General features: G+C 43.0%; 1 protein-coding gene across 1 annotated transcript in view; it reads right to left on the bottom strand.

Annotated features, from left to right (window-relative positions):
* ydjc (YdjC chitooligosaccharide deacetylase homolog) overlaps positions 1 to 26,037 on the bottom strand; it is a 36,816-nt gene that overhangs the window by 3,068 nt on the left and 7,711 nt on the right. Inside the window, exons 4-5 of the mRNA XM_028034958.1 lie at positions 9,754 to 9,853; positions 8,517 to 8,694 (exon numbers count right to left, since the gene is read on the bottom strand). Coding sequence (XP_027890759.1) covers positions 8,517 to 8,694; positions 9,754 to 9,853 — 278 coding nt within the window. The remainder of the gene's footprint in view (positions 1 to 8,516; positions 8,695 to 9,753; positions 9,854 to 26,037) is intronic.

Here is a 26,037-nt window from a genome sequence, read left to right as displayed (position 1 = left end):
CTGAGTTTTTGGATTCCAGGTTCTATTGGTAAGTGGTCTCCATTTGTACCAGTCAAATCCAAATCAAAACAAGTTCTACTGTTTGCTTAACTCTGCATGAAATAGTTTTATAGGTATATATGCAAGACAAATAAATACTGACAATATTGTTTTTATGTACCATATTACTTGTTTATTTAATCAATGTTGGAGTAAATTAAATATCTTACTCCTTTTCACTTCTTTAAAACCCCTTAATCCTGACCCCCTAAATCACCCAAATTAAATCAGCTGCTGTTCTTGAACAATTTGGAGTACATGCAAAAGCTTGGTCTCTATATGAAGATGACAAGCTGAATTTTCTACTTTTGCAGTCAAAAATACTTTAACTGTAGGTAATCTGTAGCTATCACATTTCTAACACAAAAAAAATCTAAAAATTTTGCTTCACCCAGATTTTTCATTTTTATTTCTTGTAAATGCACATTGAGTGTTGAATGGACTGGAAAATACAATAAATCTGTAGAATAAAGTATTCTGCTCATGGATTTCAAGACTGATGAAAGTAGCACAAAAAAGAAATGTCATTTTTGACATGTTTATTTTTGAGGATGTACAGGTGTTGTCCAAGTGTGCCATTTGGAGTCTCCATTTGGAGTCTCCAGATGTCACACTTGGACAACATCTGATATACAAACTTCAAGTGACTGTAACTCCTCAGTGCTTCAACATACAGTCATCAACGAGGCTCTAATGAATGATAATGACCAGAGGAATCCTCTGGTAGACACAACATTACTGATAGTGGAAATTACTTATAATTATCCATCCATCCATCCATCCATCCATCCATCTTCTTCCGCTTATCCGAGGTCGGGTCGCTGGGGTAGCAGCTTCAGAAGGGAGGCCCAGACTTCCCTCTCCCCAGCCACTTCTTCCAGCTCCTCCGGGGGAATCCCGAGGCGTTCCCAGGCCAGCCGAGAGACATAGTCCCTCCAGCGTGTCCTGGGTCTTCCCCGGGGCCTCCTCCCGGTGGGACGTGCCCGGAACACCTCACCAGGGAGGCGTCCAGGAGGCATCCTGACCAGATGCCCAAGCCACCTCAACTGGCTCCTCTCGATGTGAAGGAGCAGCGGCTCTACTCTGAGTCCCTCCCGGATGACTGAGCTTCTCACCCTATCTCTAAGGGAGAGCCCAGCCACCCTACGGAGAAAACCCATTTCGGCCGCTTGTATCCGCGATCTCGTTCTTTCGGTCATGACCCAAAGCTCATGACCATAGATGAGGGTGGGAACGTAGATCGACCGGTAAATCAAGAGCTTCGCTTTTTGGCTCAGCTCTCTCTTCACCACGACGGACCGGTACAGCGCCCGCTTGACAGCAGACGCTGCGCCAATCCGCCTGTCGATCTCCCGCTCCCTTCTTCCCCCATTCGTGAACAAGATCCCGAGATACTTAAACTCCTCCACTTGGGGCAGGACACCCCCCCTGACCCGGAGAAGGCACTCTACCCTTTTCCGGCTCAAGACCATGGCCTCGGACTTGGAGGCACTGATCCCCATCCCGGCCGCTTCACACTCGGCTGCGAACCGATCCAGCGAGAGCTGCAGATCACGATCTGATGAAGCCAAAAGGACCACATCGTCTGCGAAAAGCAGAGATGAGATCCTGAGGCCACCAAATCGGATCCCCTCAACACCTTGGCTGCGCCTAGAAATTCTGTCCATGAAAGTGATGAACAGAATCGGTGACAAAGGGCAGCCCTGGCGGAGTCCAACTCTCACCGGAAACGAGCCCGACTTACTGCCGGCAATGCGGACCAGACTCTGACACCGGTCATACAGGGACCTGACAGCCCGTATCAAAGGGCCCGGTACCCCATACTCCCGGAGAACCCCCCACAGGGCTCCCCGAGGGACACGGTCGAACGCCTTCTCCAAGTCCACAAAACACATGTAGACTGGTTGGGCGAACTCCCATGCACCCTCCAGGACCCTGCTGAGGGTGTAGAGCTGGTCCAGTGTTCCACGACCAGGACGAAAACCACACTGCTCTTCCTGAATCCGAGGTTCGACTATCCGACGGACCCTCCTCTCCAGGACCCCTGAATAGACCTTGCCAGGGAGGCTTAAGAGTGTGACCCCTCTATAATTGGAGCACACCCTCCGGTCCCCCTTTTTGAACAGGGGGACCACCACCCCAGTCTGCCAATCCAGGGGAACTGCCCCCGATGTCCATGCGATATTGCAGAGTCGCGTCAACCAACACAACCCTACAACATCCAGAGCCTTAAGGAACTCCGGGCGGATCTCATCCACCCCCGGGGCCTTGCCACCGAGGGGCTTTTTAACCACCTCGGCGACCTCGCCCCCAGAGATTGGAGAGCCCAACCCAGAGTCCCCAGGCTCCGCTTCCTCAGTGGAAGGCATGTTGGTGGGATTGAGGAGGTCTTCGAAGTACTCTGCCCACCGGCCCACAACGTCCCGAGTAGAGGTCAGCAGCACACCATCCCCACTATAAACAGTGTTGGTGCTGCACCGCTTCCCCCCCCTGAGACGCCGGATGGTGGACCAGAATCGCCTCGAAGCCGTGCGGAAGTCTTTCTCCATGGCCTCTCCAAACTCCTCCCACACCCGAGTTTTTGCCTCAGCAACCGCCCGAGCCGCATGCCGCTTCGCCCGCCGGTACCCATCCGCTGCTTCCGGAGTCCCACAGGCCAAAAAGGCTCGATAGGACTCCTTCTTCAGCCTGACGGCATCCCTCACCGAAGGTGTCCACCAACGGGTTCGAGGGTTGCCGCCGCGACAGGCACCGACAACCTTGCGGCCACAGCTCCGATCGGCCGCCTCGACAATGGAGGCACGGAACACGGTCCACTCAGACTCCATGTCCCCCACCTCCCCCGGGACGTGTTCGAAGTTTTGCCGGAGATGGGAGTTAAAGCTCCGTCTCACAGGGGATTCCGCCAGACGTTCCCAGCAGACCCTCACAACACGTTTGGGCCTGCCAGGTCTGACCGGCTTTCGCCCCCACCACCGGAGCCAACTCACCACCAGGTAGTGGTCAGTGGACAGCTCCGCACCTCTCTTCACCCGAGTGTCCAAGACATACGGCCGCAGATCCGATGAAACGATGACAAAGTCGATCATCGAACTGCGGCCTAGGGTGTCCTGGTGCCAAGTGCACATATGGACACCCTTATGCTTGAACATGGTGTTCGTTATGGACAATCCATGGCGAGCACAGAAGTCCAGCAACAGAACACCGCTCGAGTTCAGGTCGGGTGGGCCGTTCCTCCCAACCACGCCCCTCCAGGTCTCACTGTCGTTGCCCACGTGAGCGTTGAAGTCCCCCAGCAGAACAAGGGAGTCCCCAGGAGGAGCACTCTCCAGTACCCCCTCTAAGGACTCCAAAAAGGGTGGGTAATCTGAACTGTCGTTCGGCCCGTAAGCACAAACGACAGTCAGAACCCGTCCCCCCACCCGTAGGCGGAGGGATGCTACCCTCTCGTTCACCGGGGTAAACCCCAACGTACAGGCGCCGAGATGGGGAGCAACAAGTATGCCCACTCCTGCCCGACGTCTCTCTCCCTGGGCAACTCCAGAGTGGAAGTATGTCCAGCCCCTCTCAAGGAGACTGGTTCCAGAACCAGAGCCATGCGTCGAGGTGAGACCGACTATTTCTAGCCGGAACCTCTCGACCTCACGCACTAGCTCCGGCTCCTTCCCCACCAGAGAGGTGACATTCCACGTCCCAAGAGCCAGTTTCTGCAACCGAGGATCGGACCGCCAGGGTCCCCTCCCTTGGCCGCCACCCATCACACAGTGCACCCGACCCCTTTGGCCCCTCCCACGGGTGGTGGGCCCATGGGAGGGGGGGCCCATGTTTCCTCTTCGGGCTGAGCCCGGCCGGGCTCCATGGGTAAAAGCCCGGCCACCAGACGCTCGCCATCGTGCCCCCCCTCCAGGCCTGGCTCCAGAGTGGGGCCCCGGTGACCCGCGTCCGGGCGAGGGAACACCAAGTCCAAGGTTTTCCTTCATCATTGGGGTCTTCGGGCTGCACTTTGTCTGGTCCCTCACCTAGGACCTGTCTGCCTTGGGTGACCCTACCAGGGGCATGAAGCCCCAGACAGCATAGCTCCTAGGATCATTGGGGCACTCAAACCCCTCCACCACGATAAGGTGGCGTTATAATTATATAAATAATATAGCATATCTGGGGGGGCAGGGAAGGTCAGCGTACAGTCAGACCTCCTCCCCCTTCTTGCAATAAGGGGGGAAGGGTTCGTCTGAGCGTTTTGAGATTAGACCTCTACATTGTGTAGGAGTTTGCAAAATGATGTCCATTGGGAAAGCAAGGACTGATGTTACGAACAAAGTCTTGAATCTGGAGATATCAGAATAGTGAGGAACGCTATAAACTAAATTTAGAGGAAATAGCATCAAAGGTAGCAAAAATACCATCTATATAAAGGTCACTAAATTTACTTAAGCCTGCTCTGGCATTGGGCAAAGATAGGATTTAATATGGATAGCAGGAAAACATGGTTGTCACATATGGGACTATAGATAGAGAAGTTTGTCATATTGAAGTTTTGTCTAAATTGTGACCATATTTTTAGGGTGGAGATTACAACTGGGCATGAAGAATGTTGCTTAGGAGAAGGAGAGGAAGCTTTGAGGTAACTAATGCAGGGAAAGATGATGGCTTACATGCATTCAGTTCTAATTGGCGCCAGTCAACATCTGGTTGGTGGAGCAAGCAGACTACTTTTTGTAGGTTTCCTGCCCAGTAATAATACAACAGATTAGGTAGAGCCATTGGGTCTTCCTTGGGTCTCTGAAGAAATGCCTATTAATTCTGAGGTGTTTATTACTCCTCATGAACGAGGACAGCTGTTTATCAATAAGTCTGAAGAACAATTTTGGGATAAAAACTGGAATACTCTGAAAGAGATACATAAATCTTGGCAAAATGTTCATTTCAACACATGCTACTTTGCCAGCTAGAGATAAATTTAGGACACTCAACTTCTGGAAGTCGTGTTTAAGATTATTAAGTAGAGGGGTGACATTTTTTTCAAACGGATCAGATCCTCTCGCGTCACATTGACTCCCAAATATTTGAATCCTGTTCTAGAGAGAGAAGGGCAAGTCAGTTTCTGTAATTTGACGTGTGGAGTTATTAATTGGAAACCATTCACTCTTTAGAAGTTCAACTTATATCCTGAAAATTTACCAAAGCAGTTTAGCAAGCTCACAATGTTGGAGATGGATGATACTGGGTCCTAGATGTAGAGTAATAAGCATATAAGGACAGCTGATGTTTCAGCTGTTTTCTATAAATTCCCTTAAACCCCCGTGAAGTCTTAAGCATAATTGAAAGTGGCTCAATAGCCAAAACGAAGAGGAGCGGACTGAGAGGACAACCCTGCTGGGCACCCCTGGATAAAGAAAAGGGCCTAGACCTTAGTCTGTTAGTGATTATACTTGCTTTGGGTGATGTATACAACAGTTGTACCCATGATGTAAATTTGGGCCCTAACCCAAATTTGCCAATTTGCTACCTATTTGCCAATACTGCAAATAGGTAGGGCCACTCGACCTGGTGGAATGCCTTCTCCGCATCGAAGGAGACCACAACCTCGGGGGTCTCCCCCAATGAAGGAGAATGAACAACACCAATAAGCCTGCGTATATTAGAGAAAGAGTGGCGACCCCTCATGAACCCAGTTTGATCTGAGGAGATTATGTCTGCAATCGCCGCATCCAGTCTCATAGCCAGAAGTTTAGCTAAGATTTTAACGTCTCCATTTAGGAATGAAATAGGCCTGTAGGAAGCGCAGTCTGTTGGATTTTAACCATGTTTTAGTAAGAGTATAATGTTATCTTCTGTAAGGGTCTGTGGCAAGGTTCCCTGATCCAGTGAGTGGTAAACATTTCAAGTAAAAGAGGTGCTAACTTGGATGAGAATTTTTTTATAGAATTCGATTTTATAGCCATCTGGTCCAGGGGCCTTGCCACTCTGCATTGCTGAGATAGAATTGATGACTTCACTAAGAGTAAGGGGCTTATCCATATCCCTCTCCCTAGCAGGGATATCCAAGCAGTCTAGAAAATTATTCATATCTGAATTATCCTCTGGGAATTGTGATGACTATAGATCAGAATCAAATTTCTCAAAGACTTGATTTATTTCAGCTGGATCAACAGTTTGCTCATCAAAGGTCTTTTGGATCTGTGATATGAGCTGCGCCGCCGACCGGCTTTTAAGTCATTGGGCCACAATAATAGCTAATAATAATATAATAAAAAATATATAACAATAATATTTATAATAAGGGGCATGTTTGAGTACATGCATACATGCGAGAACATACTCAGGTGTATGGATATACAGTATGTCCCTTATGAGAAAAACGGTGCATCCACTTGAAACTGAAATATTATTTTATCCAGTGGTTCAGTGCAGAGTACGTAGGTGCATAACTCAGTAATTTATTAGAGTATTATCTTTTCCTCTTCCCTGAATTATTTTGCCCTCTTTGTCCATCCTCTCCATTCCTGCTCCACCCCCCAAAATAAGTCTGCTGGCTGATGTTTGTTTATTTTGCAACGCAGCGGTCGTAGAACACCCGGGCTTCCTCCGGCGTTTCAATTAAGTGGATTTCTCCCTTAAATGTAACTTTAAGACGACTAAAAGAAGACGAAATGACACACCTCTCTGGCAAAGAGCTTCTTTAACATCGTTGAATGTCGACCTTTTCTTTGCAAGAGCGATGCTGAGATCTGGAGATATTCTCAAGGTGGTTCCCTGATGGTTCACTTCGTGCTGCCTGGACCATCTTAAAGCGACTTCCTTCTCTTGGTATCGATGGAATGCAAGGATGAAGGGTCGCGGCGGATGTCCTGCTGTGGGCTTGGGTTCAGCTGTGCGGTGAGCACGCTCCAATTCTGGGGGAGAAGGAAATATGTCGTCCCCCATAGCATCCTTTAGCAACTTGGAGATAAACGTAGTTGGATCCTGGTTGTCTTCAGGTATGTTAAGTATGCGTAGATTGGATCTGCGAGATCAATTTTCCAGGTTTTCCAGGCGTTCCAGCAAGGTTGTGTTTTGGGCCTGGAGAGTTTTAACGGCAGCTTCAGCTTCGCATATGAGTTGAAAGTTATTGCCTGCCAGGCTTTCTGCTACTACAAGGCAGCCCTGAAAAAAGCCCACTTTGTCTCACAGTCCGTCTACAGATGCTTGCAGAGTCCGAATCGACTCTTGAATTAATGTGGTCACATCCTCTTTAAAGTTGTTCCACTGCTTAGATTAGTTCTGTGATCAGTTGGGAAATGGAAACAAGATCTCCGCATTTACTTTCGCCAGGTGGTTCAGTGTCAGAGGAAGCCACGGCCATTGAGGCTACCTTGCTAGCTATGCTATTCATTCGCCTGGTTGAAGTAGAAAGCTTTTGTTGTTTAGGATTATCACTGGTCATTATATCGTCACAAGGGTTCAGGAACGGTGCTTCTGTCAGTCCGGTGCTTTAAAGAAATTTAAAGAAAGTTGGCCGAGAACTCCTTCACCCTGCTTCCTTCTTCTACATTGCCAAACCGGAAGTCCCCCCCCCACTTCTAACTGTATGCTAAACCCCTCAGTCCCCTCCTCACCTTTCCTCCAGTGTCCCATTCCCTTGACCCTCCATTCTCGCTCTCCAGTTCGCTTTACCCCCATCACTCTGACTGTAGCAGGGGACGATTAAAAGTTTCCAGTATTCTCAAATCCAAAACTTGTCAGCACTCTTATGGCCATAATCATCCACTCCAGTGAGTTGTGAAGTTCTGCTGAAGAAACACATCCGGTTTGAACGCGTTCTGACAACATGTCTCTCCGTGGCTCTCTGTTGGTGAGAAAACGTCCTATAAACACAGTTACGCATGATGGCACAGAGCCTGACTTTGACGCAGCAAAGGTGCACACATTACGCGTGTTTATGCATGCAGCTGGTGGATTCATGTCAAAACAAACCCCAAAATGCTTTGTATTCTTAAGACAGGACACGTGTTGGCTACACATCAGTGGCTTTAGATTTAGTCTCCAAGTTGACCAGTCAGAAATATTCCAGAAAGAATACAGACATGTCAAAATGAGCTCAAGTCGCTCTCTGGGTATTATTGGCTTGGAAAAAGCCATTTCATAACATTGGTCGAATGTGGTATCAATCAAAAGGGGGGCTCTAGGCTGTCCAATAAAAGCATCATAATGGACACCGGCAGAGTTTAAACCCTTAAATCTCAACCCTGGAAAATACAATGGAAAAACTGCACCAGATGTTCCGGTGCAGGTTAAGGGGTTAATAATGTATCTTGACATATGCCACATTTGATGGCTCTCCCCCCTCTTTTCTAGCATCTTTTCTCTCCAGCAATGTAAGCATGTGTGTTTTGAAACTAAGGAGAACCCAAGCTGAAAACAAAAAGCAAAAAAAAAAAAAAAGAAAAATAGCAAACCAGAAGATGCTTTATCTTTGGCTCATACAAACACAAATATACCTGATTCCATGGTGTTTGAAGACAGGGATTGAGTCCAGGGCATCCTTTTCCACTTCCATGTAAAAAGTGTGGAGGTGTGCTGGAACCCACGGACAGCTGTGCAAACCTGGCTCCATTGGAACACGAGTGAATGGAATCCTTACGTCAGAGAGGACCTGTGCAAACACTTCACGAACATCTGGACAGTATAAACAATACCACAGAACTAAATCTTCTTGCCATCAAGTTCATTTCAAACTATTTTTGTGGCTCCTAATTACAAGTGGCAGCCCAAAGCACTTTACAAAATCTCCAAAAACCCAAATCATATAAATAAAATCAAATAATCCTGTTTATTCCAATTCAGTCCAACTGTGTAGTCACTTTCAGAAATGGTTGCACACAGTCCAAAATGATCAATGTAAGTGACAATGTCCACTTACATAGTATCCACTTACATAATGGACATTGTCAAAATTTCCCACATTGGACAACAAGCATCTTATTTACATCTTATCGGACTTCTGCTGAGAGGCTGAGCAAAGTGGTTTCATGGCCCTGTGATGTCACCGCCTTCACTTCACTCATGTCTTTGTTTTGCCCTTTGGTTTGTCTGAATGTTGCCTCCTTGTGTCCTAATGTGTCCTTTCTCTGATTTTTTTTTTTTATTTTGTTACAAACTGTGGAGTACTCACTTTTAACCCAGAAAAAGAATTAGAACAAACTTAGAATCCAGAAAAAATTCTTCCAGAACAGGAACATTTAGTTTTTATTATTACTTAGAAACTGTGGTGTACTCATTACTTTTACAAATTTAGAGCACACTTAGAAAGTCCAGAGAATACTTACTTACTTACACTTATTTAGCAAGCCAGAACAGGGATTAGAACTTGGAACCCAGAAAAACTCCCTTAGCAACTACTTTTTAGACTCCTATTCTTCTAAACCAGAAAAGGAATTAGACCAGAGGATACTTACTTATACTTATCTACCAACCCTGAATAGGAGTATCTAGTTTATTTACTTTGGATCAACATTATTAGCTTTTTCTTCTTTTGCTCTTTCCTTTGGTTTGTTATTTTGTTTGTATTTCCTTTTAATTAATGTAACGCCTTGTTGCTGAAAATATGCTATATAAATAAAATTACCTTTACTTTACCTTACTTATATCCACTCAGAAGTAGTTGGTATTTTATTGGAATGCCATTTAGATTAGTTCACACATAAAAAAATTGAGGTGCTAACCATTTTGCAATACCTGGCAGAACATGAACATGCTGGTGTCCGTCCATGTGATGAGGCAGGTGACCTGTCAGTTCTATAAAGCGCCTGACTTGGGCCCTCAGCTCCAGCTCTACCTGGGAACAAACCCAAAATAAAAATGAGAAAAACTTCAAAAGAAATACATTTTTTTTGTATCACGTTAGTGACCCATGAACCTGAGTTGCATTTACTGTCACCTACATTTTCTTCACCACAGAAGCAAGTTTATATATGTTATCTTTAGATAGCAATAAGTTGATTAGGATGAGGAAAAACATGAAGAATTTGCATTCTCATTTTTCTTTGGTTCTGAAAAGGGCTGTATAGAAGGAAGCCATTTAGATTTTCTGAATGTGAATTTGTTCAGAAAATGAATGAATTTTCTGAATGATGTGGATGTGTGAATACATCCACTGATGCATGTAGACACATTATCAGTGATGTTCCCGGAATCATTGGGTGTTTCGGGTCTTTCAACATCATACTCCCACTTCCATGGATGATCAGTCCACAGCTTGTTTCAAGATGGCTAACTAGCTACATTCACTCTCCAGTTCTCCTCTCTTAAGCCACAACCATCTTGAAGCCCTCTCTGCTGTTTCAGTGGTGCTAAGGATGGCTCTCCTTCTGCATTCTCCCTTGATGCCAAGTCTACTCAAGGCTCTGGCGAAAGAGTGAGCTGCAAAACCTTTGCAATTAAACTCAAGTGGTGAAGCAGCTCACTCTCCATCCTGCCCCGTTACAGTGACTGACCGACCCTACATACTTGAAGATTTTTCTTGAAGTGACATTTTTCTTTCAAGTGACATTCCCATGGGACTGTCAGCTCCAGCAGCACAACTTTTTACCTGCCATGAAAATGTGCAGCAGCCACACAAACCTTCTTTGTGGACAATGACAAACAGCAAACTACCAGAACTCACCTAAATACACTGAAACCTAAGTCCACACACAAAATAAATTAACAAAAATTAAAGGATGTGAAAACCTCACTCCAATGTAAATAGTAATTTCTCTCAGTTTTTGTCACACAAAGAAATAACGAATTGGCCTGTGCGCCAAAGTGCAAATCTCAGCTGACTGCTCTGCTGTTCAAACAAGCACTTGCACTTGAATCTCTTTCTTTTTTCTATTTGGAATTTTTTCTTAATTTTTTTTTCTTTTAGGTGACTTTATGTGCCCTGAAAGCAAGCACCTATTAATAAAACATATAACTATTTTTACAATAGTTGTAATAATAACTGTTCAGCTGTCAGAGATGCGCTCTGACAGCTGAAGGAGGAACAGCTTGTCCTGCTCTCTCTCGTCTTTACTGATAACTTTGCCTGGGAGTTATTTTTAAACTGACAGTTTTTATAGTTATATTTACATTTTTGACATCATAACTGGATTACTTCAAACCTAATGACTGGGGGATTTTCTTACTTTTATTTTTATCTTACTTTTCTTCACCTCCAAATTGAACCAGGGCAAAATGCCTCCGGCCGGGCGTGCCGTGGTGGCGTAAGGGTTAGCGCGACCCACATTTGGAGGCCTCAAGTCCTTGACGCGGCTGTCGCGGGTTTGACTCCTGGACCCGGCGACGTTTACCGCATGTCTTCCCCCCTCTCCTTCCCCCTTTCCTGTCAGCCTACTTTGAAAAAGGGACTCTAGAGCCCACAAAAAAAGACCCCCTGGAGGGGTTTAAAAAAAAAAATGCCTCCGGCTGACCCCAGGGACATTAGCAGTATTATACAACGACTTCAGTCTATAGAAATGAACATTCAACAGCTGGAGGTGAACTTTGAGATAAATGCTACCTGTGGAAATGAGACAACTCTTCCTCAAATCAATGGAGAGGTCGTAGGCCTCGCATCAAGCAGCTCACCCTGGAACGCTCTGGGTGCCAAGCCGAAGCAAAAGTCTCACACTGCAGACCCGATGAGGCGACTGACAGGGAGAACCCCTCACCTGGACGAATCAGTGTGGCCGGCTCTGAGCTGAAACCCACCTTCAACCTCAACACCTGCTCCACCAAAGAAAAACAAACAAGCAGCTGCAACCAAAACGGTTCCACTGAACCTGCTCCCCAGGACAGAGCGACCAGCCCGAGCCTCAAAACATTCTGACTCTGTGGGAATCCCACTGAAAAACAGATTTTCTGTACTCCAGCCTGAGCCTCTGAGTGAAACCTCGCCTTCAAACATCAACAATGAGGCAAGACCAACACATCCACCCCCTAAAACCCCAAAGGACAAAGCGGCTACCAGGAAAACAAAAGGTATGCCAAAAGTGCTTATTATTGGAGATGAGGCAGTAAATGGAATCAGTCACGTTTAAAAAAACTCTGCGTCTCTGAGGTCTGAGGCCGGGGTCCAGTCACGTTTGCAATGCCAAGACAACAAGAGTGATTTCTTTTCCTGGTGACACTGTATCTGACTTAACTCACAAAGTTCTCTCTCTAACCACTGATCAGCCAGATATTGAGTCTTTAGTTGTGCATGTTGGAGCCAACGATCTGGCAAAGCAGAAATCTGAGATTCTGAAAAAGGACTTTATCACTCTTTTGAACACTATGGGAAAATGAAAAATGAAGTTATTTCTCAGTGGTCCAATTCTATCACCTCAATGGGGAGATGAAAAACACTCCAGACAGAGCAACTGGTTCCCTTCCTTCTTCTCCCCTCCCTCTCTGCTCACCCACTCATTCACAGGATTCACAAGATACCTTTGAAGAAGAAATGTCTTCTGGACCGGAGTTTCTTAAATTTACAGATGGAATGAATCAACAGGTTTTACTTGGGACGTCTCTCCTTAGCGCTCACGTAGCAGACCTCACTTAATCTAAGCCACCTGCCTCTGACTTCAGAGGATCCATCACCCTGTGTTTCTGAGGCCTGAGGCCGAGGTCCAGACTTTATCTTTACACCCTTCTTACCCCAGAATGTGTCTGGCCCCCCGGCACTGCAGAACAGGACATTACCTGTCCGGATCACTAAAAGAAAATTTACAAGAAACAGAAACATAAAATACAGCTGTTTTAATTCAAACATCAGACTGAAGAACTTTTGGCCTCCAAGTCACTAAAACTAGTTCTTTTAAATACAAGATCTCTCTGTGCTAAAACTCTATTAATTAATGATTTCATCACTGAGCATAATATAGATGTTATGTTTCTGACAGAAACATGGTTGAATGACAATAATGAATCGATTGTACTAATTGAATCTGCGCCTCCTAACTACAATTTCTTCAGTGAGAATAGAAAACACAAAAAAGGAGGAGGCGTGGCTTCAATATTTAAGAATACCATAAATTGTAGTAAAATCTCTTTGGGTCTCTTCACCTCTTTTGAGTATCTTGGAATTGAGGTTAAAGGCCACAAACGAACTTTGACATTAACTCTATACAAAACTCCAACATTTGTGGAAAATTTCTTTACTGACTTGAATGAGCTTCTATCTCTTATATGTATTGATTATGATTGTTTAATAACTGTCGGTGATTTCAACATTCATGTTGACAACCCCCAAGACAGAGGGGCAAAAAAGCTCGCTAATATTTTAGAGACTTTTGGTCTAACACAACATGTCAAACAAGCAACACACACTCAAGGACACACACTGGACCTGGTTATCAGTAAGGGTGTGAATATTTCCAATGTCGCCCTGTTGGATCACTTCCTGTTATCTTTGAAAATTCTTTATCCGTTAACCCACTTGGACAAACTACTGTCACAAAAAGTTCTTTCAAAGAAAAAACAGCAGAAACATTTAATCAAATCTACTCTTCTTCCTCACTCTTAAGCTGTAATGATGTAAATAAGTTAGTAAATGATTTTCAGTCTAAAGTTTCAGATATTATTGATTCCATTAAAGTGAAGGTTGTGTCTGGTAGGAAGAAATCTCCATGGATCTCCAAGACAACTGCCACAGGGCCCAACGAAAACTCAACTTCGTGTTTATTATGACATCTATAAAGAAAAGACTATATAACTGTCTCTCAACACTAAAACATGAAAAGGAAGCTTGAGCTTTATTTGCGACAGTTGACAGGCTCACAAACCCTCCTATGATGTTACCGCTTGAATTTCAATCTAATGCAGCCTGCAACAGGTTTTCCAGCTTCTTTTCAGAGAAAATTTTAAAAAATCAGAGGATTAATCTGCACATCCATACTAAATCCAGTACCAATGTTATGCCCAAACAAAACAAATACAGAAAAAAATACCCAATTTCAACTACTTAACTCTAAAAACCTAGAAGAAATTATAAGTCAATTAAGCTCAAGTTAATGCTGTCTGGATATCCTACCTACACATTTCTTTAAGAAGTTCCTGTCTGTCATTGCTAATGTTCTGGTCCAAATAGTAAACTCGTCACTCTCATCAGGTGTTTTCCTTCAGGCTTTAAAATCAGCAGGTGTCAAACCACTGATAAAAAAGAACAATCTGGACAAATCACTACTGCAGAATTACAGGCCGATCTCCAACCTCCCATTCATCAGCAAAGTTATTGAAAAAGCTGTTTGAACAGTTAAATGGCTTCCTAATGATAACCAACTGCTTTGACGTCTTACAGTCTGGTTTCTGGTCATACAACAATATGATGGCAACCAGAGGTGTGACCAAGTCACTGTGTTGCAAGTCTCAAGTCTTTGTCCTCAAGTCCGAGTCAAGTCTCAAGTAAAGACAGGCAAAAGTCGAGTCAAGTCTCAAGTCAGGAACCTTTAATTTCAAGTCATTTCGAGTCGTTTTTATTTTATTTATTTTTTTATTTGCAATTATACATAAAATTCAAATAATAGACCATTTGTTCGTTTTAAAATATGTATTTATCTCAAATGATAGAACATGTGTAGCTGAACACAAAGTATAAAAAACATTTTTAAATTGGACCACTTTATTGCCCAGTTCTGTTAAACTTGATACTCAATAAAAAAAGAGGAAAATGCTGACATTTCCACAGCACAATACAAAGAACCATAACAGCAGTTTTTTCCTCTTTTCTCTGACCTGTCGAAACAATATATTGTCAATATAATTTCCCAACGTAGATGTCTTCAAATATACCAACCATCCTTAGATGATACTAGACCCGGCTCATCATCATGATGGGACAGAGAGACTCTGTTCCCTGTGTTCAGGTCCAGAATCTGCTTTCTGTTCCGGAGCCCTGCTCACTATCCACCGGCTTCCTGAGCTAACACGGTGCACATTATTTGTGGAGGCATTTGAAGGACCGGATTTATGGTAAATCATCACCAATTTAACCCGGAGTACACATGCTAACACGAAGAAATTACTCGCGGAAGCATATTCGAGCGGTTATTTCGTATTTCATTCCCTGAGCTCTGTAGCTTTGCCACGTTTTTTTAAACGTCCAAATCCTGTTAATTTGATTGGTTGTGCTGCAGCTACGTACACATACATACATAAGGAGAGAGGAAAACCATAGTGACGGTCTGCGCATATTGATACGGAATGAGTGACATTAATTAATGACGCCACTTTATAAATAATGTGTTTTAAATTTTAAGACTTTGAGTAAAAAATATCAAGTCTTTTCAAGTAAACAGCTTCAAGTCGAGTCAAGTCCCAAGTCAATGGCATGAAAGTCAAAGTCAAGTCCGAGTCTTTGAGCATTTTTTCAAGTCAAGTCTCAAGTCGTGATTTTAACGACTCGAGTCTGACTCGAGTCCAAGTCATGTGACTCGAGTCCCCACCTCTGATGGCAACTACAACATCCTGGACCGGGGAGGGTGTTTGCAGAGATACCAGGTGTTATGTGGACGTGAAGCAGTGCACCACCATCAGAGATATTGTGTTGAGTGCAAGAGGTGGAAAGCTCACCCTGTTCTACCCAGGATGGTAGCCCTCCCTCCAGCCGTACTGTGTTGTTTTGGGCTGTACACCATCAAGATCCAAAGCAGTAACAAGAAAAGGTGGGGAATAGTTTTTAAATGTCTAACTACAATAGCAGTCCACCTTGACTTGATTCCCAGTAAGGACACAGATGCATTCTTAATGTCTCTGAGACGCTTTATGGCCAGGCATGGGAAACCCACGGAGATTCTCTGAGACTAGGGGACAAACGTCAGAGGAGGAGAACGTGAGCTCAGGAAGCATTTCAAGCTCTTCATCCTGACTTTAAAGAGCAGCAAGCTTGCCAGCAAATCAAGTTTACCTTCAACCCTCCTGGTTCCCCACACTTTAAAGGTTGCTGGGAATGTGAAATTCGCTCACTATAGTCTGCTCTTCAAGTCATCATTTTAGCCCAAATCATCACTGAAGAGGTGCTGCACACTGTTTGGACTAAAATTAAGGGGATGCTCTATTCAAAACCCCTGAGATAGACCTCATTTGAAGTAGACGATCCTGACCCTGTGACCTCCCAACTATCTTCCTCATGGGATAACGGGATGCCTCACTTCCGCAAGTGATCTACTACAGCCCAGAGATTCTTGGTGGGGGGGAGATGGAGGCACAGACAAATTCCAGCTGACCATTTCTGGCAAAATTTCCTGACGTTTTACCTGCCAAGACTTCAAGCCCACCAGAAGTGGCAGACTGAATCAGCCAGTCTACAAGTAGAAGATCTGTTACACTTAGGTGGACCTGTGGCAAGACTTGTCAGCCTGCCTGCCTTCCCCAAGGACAATTAATCACCTCTTTGTATTCAGCTGTTTTTGTTGTTTGTAATCACAGGTAAATACAGGGGCGGCTGTGAAAAAGGCCGCCTAAAAAAATCTTTCATACTGGGCCCTTTAGGGCAGTGGTTCCCAAAGATTTTCTTCATGGCCCCCGCAGTGGTTCCCAAAGATTTTCTGGGCCCCCCTATGGATTACACCCCCCCCCCCCCCCCCCCCCCCCCCGGGCACACATCGTTGAACCAGACATAAACCTATACACATATTTTATTTTCAAACTCCACTGAAGTTTATTTCACACTTCAGGTTGCAACAAAAAGTACAAACCATCTTTACAGTGAAACACTTTTATGTAACTCTTTTTTTTTTTCATTCATCCATACCGCTTCCCGCACCCCTCCTGCAATGGCACTGCGCCCCACACTTTGGGAACCACTGCTTTAGGGGATCAGCAAGCAGCATGCAGACAAGGAAAAGGACAGATGAAAAAAGAGCTGCAGAATATTTTTTTTACCATTCAGATTTTGTGTAACTTAACTCACTGTCTGGAGTTTGTTGTAATCAGCTTTTAATTTGTGTGTGTGTTAATGCAAGTAAGTGACGTTGGAAGTTAAGAACATTGTTTACTTAGTCGAATATAGCAGTTTTTACTCTTATTTGATAGCATGCTTTGTTCACGTGCACATTTAATAAGAGCTATAGTACATGGGTTGTCATGTGGTGTAATTACTTAGAAACTGCATATTTAATATTGCAGTCATTTAATAATTGTGATATTATTTCAGTCATTTATTTATGGATTACTCAGACATTGATGCTGTATTATTATCTGTTCTAGCACCACACAGTTAAGTCAAATTAAGAAATAAATAGCAAGGTCAAGTTAAACCCACTCTATGTTTCTTTGGAGTCCTGACCAGACTCACCACAGTGATTTGAACATTTCAACCAGCAAATTATAGTCCCTATCTTTTAATGCATACATCCAAGTACAAATGCTTTACTTGAGTTTTCTTTCTTTTCCAGAACTAGTATTATATATTTTTGTATTTATTATGTACTTCAAATATTTGATGTTGTGATGGCCAAATCCATGGCCACACTCTGTCGGTAACTCTTTTTATGCACAGTTTATTTTTTCATACAAACACTACACTTTAGTTTCAATAAAAACATTTATTAGTTGATTTGAATGTATTTGTTCTATTTGTTAGCACGCACATTTAGTTAACATATGTATTTATATCAACTTAAAATTAATTTGTTTGCTTAAGATTAATTCTGTTTGTTTTTCCCTCCGGTACTTACCTGCCTTGGAGTTACCAGACAGAGGATGGGGGCCAGGGCTCAGCAGGCTTACATGCTGATTGGACTGAACCACTAGTTCCTGCTGGCAGGGGGATTTGTAGTTTCTTTCTTTAGATAAGTTTTGTATTTAAGTAAATATTAGTATTTAAAGTTTAATATTTTTGATTTTCAGTTTTGGGTCTTTAGTTTAGCCAAACTTAGCTGTACTGTTATTTGTTTTGTGTTATTTGTAATTGTATTCTGTTTAGTTACCCCTATTGTGTCTTAATTGGTCTGATCAGCCAGTATATAAACCCCTGTGTGTCATTTCTTTGTTAGGTCAGTTATGTTTGTTTGTGCAGCCAGTTTGTTTACATTTTTTGCCTGAGTTCAGTTTTGTTTCTTTGACCTCTTTTATGAGCTCAGTTTATCCTTTGTTATTTATAATCTTTGGGTTAAAATAAAAACCCTATTTTCTAATATGTCCTGTGACTCCTCCTGTTTTTAACTCGGTCCATCACAGATGTAATTAGTAATTCTGTGAAGTGGGAGATAGTGGTACTGTGGTGGTGCAGGGGTAAGGCATAACCCACCTATGCACTGTAAATGCAAACACTGTATTTAATTTAAAATAGTAAATAGTCTTAAATCAGTTAAAATTGCGATCAACACTCAATTTTAGTAAGTCACTTGGACTTAGGAAAAGTGGATGAAAAGTCTCTCTAACTCACTCTGCTTGAGCTGAGTTAACTTAGAAAGAGGACCTTTTTGATGAATGTGCTTTTTTCTGTTTTGGAATGTACTTCAACCCTAGTTAAAGAGAAAAGGTAAAGGATGGAAGAAAATTGCTGCAGCTAAAATTAGGTATTGCTTTGGTTTTTATTAATATTATTAGCTTTTGGTATCTTTGCCAATTTTATAATTGTCTTATTTTTACTAAACTTAATTTTATTTGTATTTTATCATTTATCTACTTGGGATGTGCTTGTTGTGAAGCACTTCGATAAGCTGAGGCTTTTGTAAACTTTGACTTTACTTTCATAATACTACATCCAAGTGCAAAGTGCTTTACTTGAGTTTTCTTCTTTTTGTGTTACCTTCTACTTCTTCATATTACAGTATATGTACTGTATATTACTATATTCATTCATTACACACAAACTGATATATTTCAAATGCTTATTTTTGTTTAATGTCGATGATTATTAGTGACAAATAAAACCCCAAATTTAGCATCTCTGAAAATTTTAATATTACTTAACCCCAATAAAAAAAAAGAAATGTTGACCAAATGAAAAATATGAACATGAAAAGTATGAGCATGTACAGGACTCAGTACTTAGTTGGGGCTCCTTTTGTCTTAATTCTGTAATTAAGCAATGCAGTGTGGTATGGAGTCCATCAGTCTGTGGCACTGCTCAGGTGTTATGTGAGCCCAGGTTGCTCTGATAGTGACCTTCAGCTCTTCAGTCTGGAGTATCACATCTTCCTCTTCACAATATCCCATAGATTTTCTATTGAGACAAATTTGCTGGCTAATTAAGAACAGGGATGCCATGGTCCTTAAACCAGGAACTGGTAGCTTTGGCACTGTGTGGATGCAAAGTCCTGTAGGAAAATGACATTTCCATCTCCATAAAGCTGGTCAGCAGCAGGAAGCATGAAATGCTCTAAAACTTCCTGGAGGGGTAGGGTTAGGTGGCTGTGTTGATCTTGAGCCCCAGAAAACACAGTTGACCAACACCAGCAGATGACATGGCACCCAAACCGTCACTGACTGGGGAAACTTTGAATGGACCTCAAGCAACATGGATTCTGTGCCTCTGCTCTCTTCCTCCAGACTCTAGGACCTTGAGTTCTAAAGGAAATGCAAAATTTTCATCAAAGAACATAACTTTGGACCACTGAGCAGCTGTCCAGTCCTTTTTCTCTTCAGCTCAGGTGAGACACTTCTGATGCCAGGAGTGGCTTGACACAAAGAATGAAACAGCTGAAATCCATGTCTTGCATATGTCTGTGTGTGGTGGTTCTTGTAGCACTCCAGCTGCAGTCCACTCTTTGTGAATCTTCCCCACATTTTTAAATAGATTTTGTTTCACAATTCTCTTCAGGGTGTGGGTATCCCGACTAGTTGTACACTTTTTCCCTACCACATCTTTTACTTTCTTTCACCTCTCTGTGAATGTCTTTGGACACAGAGCTCTGTGAACAGCCAGCCTCTTTAAAGACCTTTGAGTGTTTTGAGATAATTAGCTGATTAACTTTAGGTTTAGTATCTTCAATATTAAACCTTTCCAAAACATTCTAATTTTCTGAGATACTGAATTTGGGGTTTTCATTAGTTGTCAGTTTTAATCATCAACATTAAAGAAATAAACAATTGAAATGTATCAGTCTGTGTATAATGAATGAATATAATATACAAGTTTCACTTTTTGAATGGAATTGCTGACATAAATCAACTTTTTCACAATATTCTAATTTTATGACCAGCACCTGAATGGCAGTGGAGTTTGGCCAGTAAGGTATCCCACAATGCATTGGGCCACCAGCAACAGCAACTAATTAAACCACATTATTTGTCACAAAAATTAGTTTTAAGATGTTTAAGACGAAAACATAGACTCCAAAGCTTCATCAATGCAGTCAGTTAATAAAGAATAAGGCTACTTTCAGAGCAGTAGCGTGCTTATTAGCTAGTTTTTAGCAATTACATTTGCATGAAACTGCACCTTGAGTTGTATGCTCATTTTCATGACAAGGCTACTGCCTAATGGAGTAGCCTTGCATACACTTTTTAGTGCTTGTTTTACTTTTTAAAAAATGAACAAACTGGGGGCGAAGTCGCCGAGGTGGTTAAAAAGCTCCTCGGTGGCAAGGCCCCGGGGGTGGATGAGATCCGCCCGGAGTTCCTTAAGGCTCTGGATGTTGTAGGGTTGTGTTGGTTGACGCGACTGCAATATCGCATGGACATCGGGGGCAGTTCCCCTGGATTGGCAGACTGGGGTGGTGGTCCCCCTGTTCAAAAAGGGGGACCGGAGGGTGTGCTCCAATTAAAGAGGGGTCACACTCTTAAGCCTCCCTGGCAAGGTCTATTCAGGGGTCCTGGAGAGGAGGGTCCGTCGGATAGTCGAACCTCGGATTCAGGAAGAGCAGTGTGGTTTTCGTCCTGGTCGTGGAACACTGGACCAGCTCTACACCCTCAGCAGGGTCCTGGAGGGTGCATGGGAGTTCGCCCAACCAGTCTACATGTGTTTTGTGGACTTGGAGAAGGCGTTCGACCGTGTCCCTCGGGGAGCCCTGTGGGGGGTTCTCCGGGAGTATGGGGTACCGGGCCCTTTGATACGGGCTGTCAGGTCCCTGTATGACCGGTGTCAGAGTCTGGTCCGCATTGCCGGCAGTAAGTCGGGCTCGTTTCCGGTGAGAGTTGGACTCCGCCAGGGCTGCAATTTGTCACCGATTCTGTTCATCACTTTCATGGACAGAATTTCTAGGCGCAGCCAAGGTGTTGAGGGGATCCGATTTGGTGGCCTCAGGATCTCATCTCTGCTTTTCGCAGACGATGTGGTCCTTTTGGCTTCATCAGATCGTGATCTGCAGCTCTCGCTGGATCGGTTCGCAGCCGAGTGTGAAGCGGCCGGGATGGGGATCAGTGCCTCCAAATCCGAGGCCATGGTCTTGAGCCGGAAAAGGGTAGAGTGCCTTCTCCGGGTCAGGGGGGGTGTCTTGCCCCAAGTGGAGGAGTTTAAGTATCTCGGGATCTTGTTCACGAATGGGGGAAGAAGGGAGCGGGAGATCGACAGGCGGATTGGCGCAGCGTCTGCTGTCAAGCGGGCGCTGTACCGGTCCGTCGTGGTGAAGAGAGAGCTGAGCCAAAAAGCGAAGCTCTCGATTTACCGGTCGATCTACGTTCCCACCCTCATCTATGGTCATGAGCTTTGGGTCATGACCGAAAGAACGAGATCGCGGATACAAGCGGCCGAAATGGGTTTTCTCCGTAGGGTGGCTGGGCTCTCCCTTAGAGATAGGGTGAGAAGCTCAGTCATCCGGGAGGGACTCAGAGTAGAGCCGCTGCTCCTTCACATCGAGAGGAGCCAGTTGAGGTGGCTTGGGCATCTGGTCAGGATGCCTCCTGGACGCCTCCCTGGTGAGGTGTTCCGGGCACGTCCCACCGGGAGGAGGCCCCGGGGAAGACCCAGGACACGCTGGAGAGACTATGTCTCTCGGCTGGCCTGGGAACGCCTCGGGATTCCCCCGGAAGAGCTGGAAGAAGTGGCCGGGGAGAGGGAAGTCTGGGCCTCCCTTCTGAAGCTGCTACCCCCGCGACCCGACCTCGGACAAGCGGAAGAAGATGGATGGATGGATGGATGAACAAACTATCACTGTTTTCCAGTTTTCCTATGTGTGCTTTAATTGTAACTTTCACTGGTAATAATTTACAACACATCTCTAACATAAATTAAATTTATCAACACCATCAGAGCTGAGGCCACTAGTGACAGGTGACGGTGAATTGGAGAGCAAACCCGCAGGGCTATCGATGTGTCTTGCAGGATTTTCCTCAAGTGACAGTCACAGCAAATGTTTATATCAAAGTGACCAGACTGAAGCTGCATATTTTCCTCTCTTCCACTAGCATTTCATACTTTACCAGTGCACCTTAATAAACTCATAAACATGTGTCAAAGTTGTGTTAATGGGCCAAGCTATTTTTGTATGTAGGATAGGGTGTTTGTGATTACTATTGCACAGACAATTAAGAAGAAAAAATTAAAAAGGTAAACTCAATATTGGACCAACATTCTTTTCTACAAACAGCTCTTTTTTTTTACTTTTTACTTTCAAAAACTGTTTTATATCAACACATACACATGTCTACCCCTGTCACAACTCACAATTCACATCTTATTTACACAGATTATTCCAGACATTTAACCCACACCAAGCAAACTGGTCGTACAATTCCAGCTCTGCCAAAAGTCTTCCAGGGAATGTTGATGGAGGAAACAGTCCAACCAAGATACATTTCCTTCAGATAGACATCAGACCCGTTAAGAGACACTTACAGTCATCAACAGCCATGGATATATACGTTACAATAATTACGGTGATAGGGACAACAGTAGACATAATGAGAATACAAACTAAAGCAATAAAAGTACACAAAGATAATAATACAAAATAAATTTGAACGGTACACAAACAAATAGAGGTGTCAAGGTTACAATATGAAATTAGTTATAGGTCTCCCTTTTGTTTCAAAGGTCTCCATTTTGAGTTGTAGTTTAGAGGTTGTTTTTTCCATGGTGTAGACTTTTCTAATTCTATCTCTCCACTCTGTAATACTGGGAGGCCGTGGCCTCAACCAAGCATATGTTATACATTTCTTCGCAATCATAAGCAAAATTCTGATCAAGTATTTATTGTTTTTGTCGATCATGTCCGAGGTAATTATTCCTAAAATATAAACAGATGTATCCAAATCCAAATAGATACCTAAAATATTTTTTATCTCTGTTTGCACCTCCTTCCAAAACTCGAGCACCTTCGGACAGTCCCAAAATATATGGGTAAAATCCCCCAACCTTTCCACAATTTCTCCAACAAAGCCTAGATGTTTTACCATAATTAGATGTGATAACCGGGGTGTTAAAGTAACGCATCTTAACCTTCCAGTCAAATTCCCTCCATGTCGGGCTGTTAGTTAATTTGTGTCCAGATCTAAATGTTTCTTCCCACTCTTCATCTGTTATTATTATATTAGCCTCCAGTTCCCACTTCTCCTTAATTTCCTTATTATTAACACTGGATTCATATTGTAGGCTTTTGTATAGTTTTGAGATCAGGCCTTTTGTTGATTCACCTTTTGCTATTGATAATAAAATTTCTTCAGTCTTGGTCATATCTGTTGAGATTTTTTGCCATTCACTATGATTCTGGAGATAATGTCTAAGTTGCAAGTATCTGTAAAAATCTGTTTTTTGTAGATTAAATATATGGGAATATGAGATATTCCCATATTCTTTAAGGCTTTCTAGTAGAGCTGGTACTGACTGGAGTGGTTCTGTTAGGAGTACTAATCGATTGTCGGCAAACAGTGATATTTTATGTTCCACCCCTCCCTCGTCTCTTATTCCCTGGATTTGTTTATTCTGTCTTATTGCTTCTTATTAACCGTGAATAGTAGAGGGCTTAGACAGTCCCCCTGTCTAACTCCTCTCTTGAGATCAAAAAATTCTGAACAGTTCGGAATTTTGGATTTTTATAGATTACTTTCACCCATTTAACAAATTGCTGTGAAAATCCAAATCTCAATAATGTCTGGTATAGAAAACTCCATTTTACCCTGTCAAAAGTCTTTTGGGCATCTAAACTAATTAAAATGGAGGATTGTGATTTAAATTTTGTATATGACATTACATTTAATATTCTTCTGATATTGTTTGTTCCCTGCCTCCCCGGAATAAATCCCGTTTGGTCTGGTTTAATCAATTTAGCTATATATTTTTGCATTCTTTTTGCCATTATACTTGTTAGTATTTTTAAATCGTTGCATAATAAGCTCACGGGTCTATAGCCTTCACACATAGTTGGGTCTTTACCTTCTTTATAGATTACCGATATAATGGTTTCAGACCATGATTTAGGGGGGTCCCCGTCCGTTAGTGCATAGTTGAATACCTTGCATAATACTGGCGTTAGTTCTTCCCTAAATGTTTTGTAGAATTCCCCTGGCAGCCCATCTGTCCCTGGGGATTTGTTGTTTTTGAGGTTTTTAATAACATTCATAATTTCCATGGAACAAAATACCTATTGCTATTTTTATTCCCACTCACGCTCACAATCCCACAGTTTAAAACGATGTAGACAGCATTTTAATGGGCTTCTGGAACCAGGCTCCGTACACCTCTTTCACGGAATTTCGAGCAGAGACTCTGCCGTCCCTCACGGATTTTTGTGCAATTCTATGGTACCTGTTAGTGTCTAGAATTTACAGGGTTTGTGTTACGCGCAGTGACCCTCAGTCACTCGCTGTTTTTCTTCCTGCACGGGGCTCTATACACCTCTCACGGAATTTCGCTCTGGGACTCCGCCGTCCCTCACGGATTTTTGTGCAATTTCAACATAGAATCAACAATCAAAACATGACATTAAGTCAAGTTCCATCATTAAATTTGTAATTGATTACATTTCAAATACAATCCTAAACAGGTGGGTTTTCAGTTGAGATTTAAAAGAAGTCAGTGTTTCAGCTGTTTTACAGTTTTCTGGAAGTTTGTTCCAAATTTGTGGTGCATAGATGCTGAAAGCTGCTTCTCCTTGTTTGGTTCTGGTTCTGGGGATGCAGACCAGAACCAGAAGACCTGAGAGGTCTGGAAGGTTGATACAACAACAGCAGATCTTTAATGTATTGTGGTGCTAAGCCGTTCAGTGATTTATAAACTAACAACAGTATTTTAAAGTCTATTCTCTGAGCTACAGGGAGCCAGTGGAGGGACTTTAAAACTGGTGTTATGTGCTCTATCTTCCTGGTTTTAGTGAGAATGCAAGTAGCAGCATTCTGGATCAGCTGCAGCTGTTTGATTTGTTGGACAGACCTGTGAAGATGCTGTTGCAATAATCAATACGACTGAAGATAAATGCATCAATTAGTTTCTCTAGATCTGGCTGAGACATTAGCCCTTTAATCCTGGAAATGTTCTTCAGGTGATAGAAGGCCGACTTTGTAACTGTCTTTATAATAGTAGAGTATTCCTGAAAAAGATATTCAGGCATCCAGACCCCCTCTCGAAATGATAATGTTGCTACCTTAATTCCTTTCACAACTTTTAAAAAACTAAAGCATCAACAAGTCATAAGCAAACATAAAAATCTGCTGTGTCAAGTCCAAGGTCTTGAGCGTTGTTCAATTTAAAAACCTGAAAATTAAAATACCATTGTAAAACCTCCTGCACTTTTGGGTTTTCTCTTTGTTTTCTTACTTTTATATATGCAATTGTTTGTTATTTTTAATTACTCATATATGGAAAATATGTTCCTATTGTTTACCGCAGGCATGAACACCGTGCACTTCATGAAGCCGCTGTGCCTCAAAAAGCCCAATGATTTGTGAAACAGCTAAAAACAAAGAGAAGCAGGACCCATGATACCATATGCAGATCTGACTTAATCAAGTCAATCATGCAAAGCTCAATTTCCCCATGGAACAACAAATAAATAAATTTTCTATTCTATTTGCAGTACTCTTTAAGATCAAATGTATAATCCCATCCAAGCACTAATTTCTGAGGGCAAGAGAACCAATATTTCAGTGCAAAGAATAAATAATAAAATAAATAAAATGTCAAATAATAAAACAAAAAAT

This window comes from Xiphophorus couchianus, chromosome 12 (genome assembly GCF_001444195.1).
Source record: "Xiphophorus couchianus chromosome 12, X_couchianus-1.0, whole genome shotgun sequence".
Classification (NCBI taxonomy): Eukaryota; Metazoa; Chordata; class Actinopteri; order Cyprinodontiformes; family Poeciliidae; genus Xiphophorus; species Xiphophorus couchianus.
This window is presented reverse-complemented; position numbering and strand designations above follow the sequence as displayed.